The sequence below is a fragment of the Prunus dulcis genome, chromosome 6 (assembly GCF_902201215.1).
Source record: "Prunus dulcis chromosome 6, ALMONDv2, whole genome shotgun sequence".
NCBI lineage: Eukaryota > Viridiplantae > Streptophyta > Magnoliopsida > Rosales > Rosaceae > Prunus > Prunus dulcis.
The window spans coordinates 5,594,446-5,602,949 of NC_047655.1; the positions used below are offsets into that span (position 1 = coordinate 5,594,446).

At 35.7% G+C, this 8,504-nt stretch overlaps 1 protein-coding gene across 2 annotated transcripts; it reads right to left on the bottom strand.

The window, feature by feature from the left end:
- Positions 1–417: 417 nt before the first annotated feature.
- On the bottom strand, positions 418–5,149 carry LOC117631588 (putative E3 ubiquitin-protein ligase XBAT31). 2 transcript variants are annotated; one of them, XM_034364826.1, is made up of 9 exons: positions 4,980–5,149; positions 4,744–4,947; positions 4,502–4,561; positions 4,306–4,377; positions 3,279–3,400; positions 3,040–3,180; positions 2,849–2,956; positions 2,246–2,504; positions 418–1,408 (listed from the first exon to the last, which is right to left on the bottom strand). In XM_034364826.1, exons 2-9 carry the CDS (start codon positions 4,921–4,923, stop codon positions 1,013–1,015), a joined length of 1,338 nt encoding a protein of 445 aa, XP_034220717.1. In that variant the 5' UTR covers positions 4,924–4,947; positions 4,980–5,149; the 3' UTR covers positions 418–1,012. The 2 variants fall into 2 exon arrangements, with proteins under 2 accessions (XP_034220717.1, XP_034220718.1); XM_034364827.1 differs by lacking the exon at positions 4,980–5,149 and having other exon boundaries at positions 4,608–4,793.
- Positions 5,150–8,504: the final 3,355 nt, after the last annotated feature.

Sequence of the window (8,504 nt, forward strand, 5' to 3'; positions counted from 1 at the left end):
AGGGACCCCGCATGGATAAGTGGAAAAAACACTTGAAGCAAAGCAAGTCAATAGCAATGTCTACATCAGTTGAGAAGAGATCTTTATACCGTCCTTACATGCATAATTTGTGAGCATCATGCAACTGACATATGGAGAAAAAACCAACCATATGGGCCATACCAATCTGGTACTTGGTTCTTTATATCCAAGGAAAAAGGCTGGGCAATCTAACCCCACACAGTTAAGTGGGCCTTTGCTTATCTCTTGGCTTTTCACACACTCACAAGCCTAACTTGTATTCTTTTGAGTCGACATCTTGTCAGGTAGTGTTTCCCTGTTGACCCACCCAACTGTCCTTGTTGGTGATCAAGCTGACTTGTCGACATTCATAATTTGATTTTGGAATCATACGACCAGTAAACGGACACAATCACATGAAATCCATCGGCCAAGGACTTTTATTATTTATTTGTAATTTTTGTATCACATCATCCCATTTGTATACACAAACAAACTACAGAAAAATAATTTAAAATTTCCAGCAAAAACAATAAATTTAATATTACATTTCTCACAAGGAAAGAGAAGGGCTTTGATTAGGATCAAAAGCACAACATATCCTTGACTCTTTCCAAGGGTCTTTTTTTGACTGTCTTTCTAGGTAGAGCAGCCATTCAAGAATGTTGAATTCTACCTTTGAACAAGAAAAAAAATTTCTTCCACTTTTTTGTCTTTTCTTTTTTCTTTTTCCTTCCCAATTCAGATATCTAACAGACTCTCAAATCACCAACTAATAAGATCCTTGAATCTCAAATTTAACATGACCAACATAACTAATCCAACCAATGCCTGCAACTCACTTCTTTGCTTATTTCCCAAAACTACATACCAAATGGATTTTTATCTGTACATACCAAATGGGTCAACCGCCAACAGCAGCCTCTTGAATTTTTCTCTCTTTCACTTACATGAAAGAAAATCCTCAAATCACACATAGATTCTTTTTCTGGTTGCCAAATGCCTCCAAGCATCAAGGCTTGTCAACCCATTCATTCTCAGTAAGAATCCTTCCTGAGCCACGGACACCCATCTTTCCAAAAGAACCCAATGCCGATAACCCCTTGAAACTGCTGCTGCCCTCACTGAAGTTTCGGGACCTCCTTGCCTTTCTTAGCTTGGAGGAATTGTTATCTCCGGTGTCATTATCAGCATCATCATAAATTTTAATCTTTGCAACTACCAGACGGGCAATGGTGCTTCGACAAAACGGGCAAACTGGTGGTGTTACACATAATGTTGTTGGGTTAGGCTTGTTATGGCAGCAGAGGGCTAGAGTGCATTGTGCACACATTTGGTGGCCACAATTCTGGACTTCAATTGTACACACCTGCTCAAAGCATATGCAGCATAGATCTAAATCGCTTTCCTGCAATAAAACAATGTCCCAATGAATACTTTGGTCCCATGCATCAAACAATATGATAAATATGAGTATACAGTTCACATGACTGCTGAAAACATGTCTCCTTCTCACCTGCTCAATTCTAAAACGTTAAGAAAAATTTACTGAGGCACAGCCTACACTAGTAAAGATGCAATTATGCAGCCACATCAAAATCTAAAGCCTTTACTTGGGGACCGGAGCCAAGGAAAGCATACCAAGCAAAGACAAAATAGTACAGTGTCCAAAGTTAGGATTCAGAGAACTATTATTGAGACTCATGGTCCAAATCACAGGTATGGGAAATAAAGCTCATGAGTTTGAACATTTTCAGTCAGTTTGGATTCTGGGGTTCAGAAACAAAAAATTTAAATTTAGAGAGCAAGATGATTTTTCTGCCAAAAAAAAAAGAGCAAGGTAATTCAAAAACATTTTAAAATTTTCTGTCTGAACTATTCAACCAAGTTCATTGATTCCCTCTTTAGGAAACATTAAAAGGAGAATCCAGCATCATGTCAATTATAATTAGAAACTAGCCCCCACACATGTATGACTCTGTGAGACGGGACACCATCTTTTGAGTAGTTATAAATTAGTGATTATTTTGTATTGTCTTAGACAAGTAGGAAAATAAAATACTACACTGGGTCGGTAGATGCAAATCAAATTCTTTTTTATAATAGAGTAGTATTGAGAAAGTTCAGTAAATTATAGACACCTGGATGGGTTAAAGTGGGTGAAACCCACTATAAGCTCCTACTTTATATAATAGGATATACATCTAACTTAAATATGAAGAAAGAGAGGAGGGCAGGAAATTACCACAGACAGATTGTCATCCATCCCAACATCAGAATGTGATGGAGATGGAAGCGAATAAGCAGTTCCTTTCAAGATGTTCTTCTCCCTCTCCCTGTTTGCCTCCATTAAGGCCTGTTCTAGCAGAGCTTTTGCCTCCTGATTAAGCTCACTAATAAACTTCAGCGGTGCTGGCCACACAAGAGGCTCAGCTGATGAAGGATTTAGCATTGCTGCACAAGCTCCATGTTTGTGTTTCAAAGCAACTATATATGGTATTCTCCTGCATATACACAAGCATATATCATATAATAAGCTCAAGTGGAATTTCTAAAATAAAGTCAAGGGATATGATCATCAGTTCAGGTTCTCTTGAACAAAATTAAATAAATATACAAGGCACACCATTCATTCACATGAACATTGAACAGCTCTACTGGCATCATGAAAAAATTTCAAAACATGCATACTAAGAATGTGTTGCATAAGTGTTAACACAATGGTTATTACATGAGACGATATAAACATCGCTTACACAAAAGGGATCCATGTATGTTATAAAATTTGGTTATCAAATATAGAAGGAAACGAAAGTATACTCAAACATAGAAGGAAAATAAATTATACCCGGATGAATCTCTTTGAATACGATCTGCACCCCATGCCAACAATGCACGTATGCAATCCAGAGATCCCCCTCTAGCAGCCAAATGAAGTGGAGTGCTCGCAGGACAGCTGTAAACAAAAATTTATCAATCTACAGAACAAAATCAACGCCGTAGATGAATCAGGATTAAGAAATTTAGTAGAATTCATACCAATATCCACCAGTTGCAGCACAAACAAGAGCTCCGTTGTCTAACAGAATATGTACACATTCAGGCCTACTTCGACGGGCTGCCAAATGCAATGGTGTTGCTCCCCGGCCATCTCTAATATTCACAAATCGTGAAAATCCCCTGATATTCAGTCCAATATATCATGGTATCAATAAGTATTTAGCCCCATCAATCAAAGAGAAGACGAAATCACTCGGTAGAGCAAAAAGGAGACCAACCAAGAAACAGCAACAGGACTTGAATGAGCAGAAGAAATAATAGCTTGAAGGCAATCAGAATGACCATAGTAAGCAGCATAATGCAAGCAGGTTCGTCCATGAAGGGAATCAAACATTAAGACCTGACAAAATAACCGACATTAATTTCTTAGTTCATATTTCGAAAAGAAAATTTGCAAATCTAAAATAAACAAAAGGCTTGTTATCACAAAACGTCCCTAAGGTTTACGAAACTATCAGATTGCATCCTTAATGTTTTTTTGTGTCACTTATGGTCCTCAAGGTTAGTATGTGCAATCACAAATGGTCCCTGCCGTTAGGTTCTGTCAGAAACTCTGTTAGTTTGCTGACTTAGCATACATATATATCACAAAACATCCCTGAGGTTTACACACTTATCACAAATGGTCCCTATGAATTTTTTTTTTTTAAAATTTAAAATTCATAAAATTTTGGTTTTCTTTTTAAAATTATTTATAAATGAAAAAATTATTTATAAATGAAAAAACAATTTATAGAAGGATTTTAATCTTGAGGACCATTTATGAACCCTAAACCTTTAGTTTTTTTTTCATTTTTAAATTTTATGAATTTTAAATTATTTTTTAAAAACTTCATTAGTTTGTTGATGTGGCATATATATGGAGCCAACATCTACAATAATATAGTGTCACATGTATTTAAAATTTAATATATTTTTAAAAATAATTATAATTCATAAAATTTTAAAAAGAAAACAAAAATGTTATGAATTTTAAATTTAAAAAATTAAAAAATTTCATAAGGACCATTTGTGATAGGTCTGTGAACCTCAAGGATGTTTTGTGATATACATATATGTCACGTCAGCAAACTAACAGAATTTTTGACAAAACCTAACGGTAGGGACCATTTGTGATCATGCATACTAACCTTGAGGACCACGAATGACAAAAAAAAACATTAAGGATGCAATCTGATAGTTTCATAAACCTTAGGGACGTTTTGTGATAATAAGCCTAAACAAAAAGTTGGGATATTAACATACATTTGCTCCGGCTTCAAGAAGCTTTTCTACGCACGAGATCTTGCCATGCATTGCAGCCAACATAAGTGGAGTCTGAACCATTTCCAATCAACAAGACAAGAAGACAATTAGAAGAAGCAAAAACAGAACACCGAAGATCAAACATTTCCCAATCAATAAACCTACACATTCATAGCCAAAAAGTAATTAAATTTACCTGCTTGTGACGATTCAACGCATCTGGATTTACAGATCGTTCTAAGAGCATAGAAAGAATCTGCCAATCAGACCCAAAAAAGAAAAAAAATCATCAAAAATCCAACATTCAAAAACAACAAAAAGATTCCACAATACAAAAAACTGAATTCCCTCCAAGAAACAAAAACCCATTTGCCCCAAATCCAAAAAAAAAAAAACTTGAAACAATCAATGAAATTCCAATGAAACAAAAGAACCCACCTCGATCTGGCCATTAGCAGCAGCAATATGAAGAGCAGAGTGGCGGTCATAGACAGTCGAGTGGCGCAAGAGAGTTGGCTCTCTCTCTAGCAAAGCTTCCACGGTGTCCAATTCCCCAAACTGCACGGCACGGAAGAGCCCATGTTCATCACTCTGTCTGCAACTCAGCCCCTGACCCATCTCTCCCTCTCTCTCTGTCTCTCTCTCTCTCTCTCTCTCTCTCTCTCTCTCTGTGTGTTTCTCTCTCTGTTTCTCTCTCTGACCCAATTAATGAGTCAATGGACGCCCTTCATTCACCTCTATGCTGAGCCACCTTCAGCAGAAGGCAGAAGGTGGTGGCTTCCATCGCTCTCCGAATAGAAAGGTTTACATTTATGTATTTCCAAGTCCAGAGAGAGAGAGAGAGACCATTGAAGTTTGGAGCTGCCCCAAAGCGAGAGTGGGAGCTGACCGAGTCAGTGTTCGGGCAGTCACTGGGACTGACTACGGGCAGCAGTCAGATATTTCTGGGACAGTTAGATTAGATTCCTAAACAGTACAATGGGCCAACCAGCCTTGAACACCGTTCAATCCGACGGTGGGCCTTCAGAAACAAATAACAGCCGTTGTTTTTTTGACTTGATGGTCTCTGGCCGTTAGATCGGTATGCTAAGCTGAAATTAGGGACGTAATTTGATATTAATTTTGTTTTGTTTATTACGAAAGTTGTTTACCGCGTTTGACTGACTATTATGTTTATTTTGGGTACCAGCAAAATTGACACTGTCTAAAATCATCAATGCAAAGACTGCGTCGTTTTCGCCTTCACATAAAAATATGGTGTGGTTTTTATTTTTATTTTTCAAAGTCAAATTAAAATATGGAATAAGAGCTTGCATGCATCTTACATGTAAGGAATTATTGTTTGTTTAGGATTAAGTGCTTCATGCCTATTAGAAATACGATCCACAATATATTATATTTAATAATAAAAGAGGAAAGGGAGATTCGAACTTGAAAACTATCGGTTTCGCCCCCTTGTTAAAAACTTTTAATCATAATGGTGCCCACATCAAGAGGGGAGTTGGTAGCTTGTATGTTTTCTTTAATGGAGTTTGAGTTAATATTAGAAAATGGAAGGAGCAAATGCATTGATAATCACAATATACATTTGGTAGAACCAAAAAAATTTGATGGGTGTGACAATAACGTTCATCCACTCTTTTTTAATACAATCAATGAATCTTTACAATAACATGGGTCCACAGATTAATTTGTGAAGGAAAGTATAGAATAAAGTCTTTTTGCTTTCTTATTGCCTTCCTTGGGATCAAGTTCTTTTTTTTTTAAATCTTTCTGTGCAAATTCTATATTTAATTGGTTTATTGTAAACAGAGAAAAAATCTCTGCAAAAAAAAACTTATATACAATGGAGATAACATTGCTTTGTTATTTTAAGTCAATAACACAATGACACGTTGAAAAGTTACATGAGAGTTTCTATCTTGGTCTTGGAGGGTTAATTTTTATTTTTGGAAATTAATTACAAAAATAGGTTTTTCTTTTTCCTGTTTTTGGTAAAAAAATGCAAAGGATACTTAATGATTCTCAGCATATGATCGGGCTCTAGAAGAAGCAATCTCCTCGTCCACCAAGCATCTGGTACTTCGCTTTTGTTGAAGAATCACATGACTTATGATGTCCAAGCCAAAGCAAAGAATAGGCTCAACCGCTATTTTTAATGGCTTCTTTCTTTTTCTTTTCCTGTTTATAGTGTAGAAGCATTAGTTTGCTTATGGAACTTAATTACTTCAAATTCACTTAAACAAAGACATTGGCATAATAATCGTGTTTTAGTGGAGCCATCAACATGATGACATTGTTATCTAGGCTCAGGTAGTGTGTTCGTCCATTTGCACCCGAATTTAAATATCTGAATACACTAGAGTAATTTATAATATCGCTTTATTTAAATTAAAAAATTTCAATTTAGAGTCGATTGGGCTGTCTATATTTGAAACAAGGAAGAAGTTGTTGCTATTCTTTTCTATATCTGTAATTTATTTATTCAACTACCAAACACATGCTTGTATCCAATCCAAATTTGCTCTTGATGTTGGTGTTCATGTGGGTTTCTCTGCATCGTTTCTCTAGAAATGAGAGCAAGGGTGGTGTTACTGCATCGTTTTCGGGAAACGAAAGTGATATTGCACTCAAAAAATTGCTTGACAATGCTCCTCAATAGTGTATCTGTACACCCTTCAAAAAAGAATAGTGTACTCTGTACGTGTTTGTTTTATTATTTAACATTGTGTACTTTTATTTTTTAATAACTTGACCCACTAAAAAAAAACACTTCGAATGTACAAGATGATTAGCTAAATGCACTATTAGTGTCTAATAGCACAACTAACACCAATAAATATGGTTATTAGCTAATGTCCGTGAATTTGTAGTGACCGTAAGAAAAAAGCATAATTTCATATGAATTTGAGTCGACAATAGTAATAAAGAAATATAAATAAAGATCTTTGACTATGTCATGAGTAATAATAATTCACATGTATTAAGGGAAGAACACTCATCTTATTTAAGTGCCAAAAAATTCGATGACTAATTGGAGAACACAATTATACACAAACCTAAGAGCAACTGTTTCCAGAGTTTCACACCCGAAACCCTACTGTATAGAACATAGGTCAAAGAACGAGGCTGAAACCCTACTCCAAATCTCAGCATCAAAACGCGGATTAGTTAAACAATTTATTTTGTTTAAGGATTAATTCTTTGAGTTTGAATGGCTACTTCCTCTCCGTTCCCACCCACCCACCTATCATCAAGCAAAGACAGACTGGTTTTTTATTTTGTTGAATGAATTTTCTATATCAGGCTTCATACTTTCACTTTTCACGATCTTGTCGGCACCAGAGCTTTATAATTGCCTCAATGAAAACTATATACTCATAGCAAGGACAAGGAGGGCCACACATATTATATTTTGAGGCTTGTATAAGTTTTTGGAATGAAAGCGAGGCATTTCTGTCAAATTAAAGAGCTATATAATATCTCATATAATAAATATTTGGGTTTTTTTTTGTTTTTTTGTTTCTCTTTCTGTTGCTCTTTCATTTTCATTTTGATGTTGATTGTTTTTTATGGATCAGAATCTCAGGTTAACATGGACCGTACAAGTGTAGTGTTGCTTGTAGGAGGCAAGATGTCGGTAATCCTATTTTGTTAATGTAATAGAGTAGATAATATTGATCTATCCAAGGTCTGGTTGGAGCATCCTTAATTGGCTTAAATTATTAATAAATAAATAAAGATGACTGGGCATCAATGCGCAGTGAGCACAGTTAATTACCAACAATGTCACATGATTATAGTAAAGCTTACTTATAATGTTCTTAATTATGGGGACAGTCTCATGGTAATTGGCAAGGGCTCACAGTTAACCAAAAACCTGAAAAATACTAGATACAAGCTTGTTTTGAGAGCATTATCTCCTCCTTCGACTTTTTCCAAAACGTTGAAAAAATAAAGTTGACGGAGTTTGTAATTTGGTCATGTTTAAAAACGTTGAGTTTCATATTGATGAAATTGAAACCCTATAGCACATTTCGATAATGATGCTGACTTGCAGGGAGTAAAATGTAGGGAATCCTAATTTCAACATAGACTCCCTCTCATAAAAGCAATCCATTTGAAATTGGGCTACCATCACTTTTGGTTAGATGCCCCTTATGCTTTTGAGATTGCTTATTCTCCCAACAATATGAATA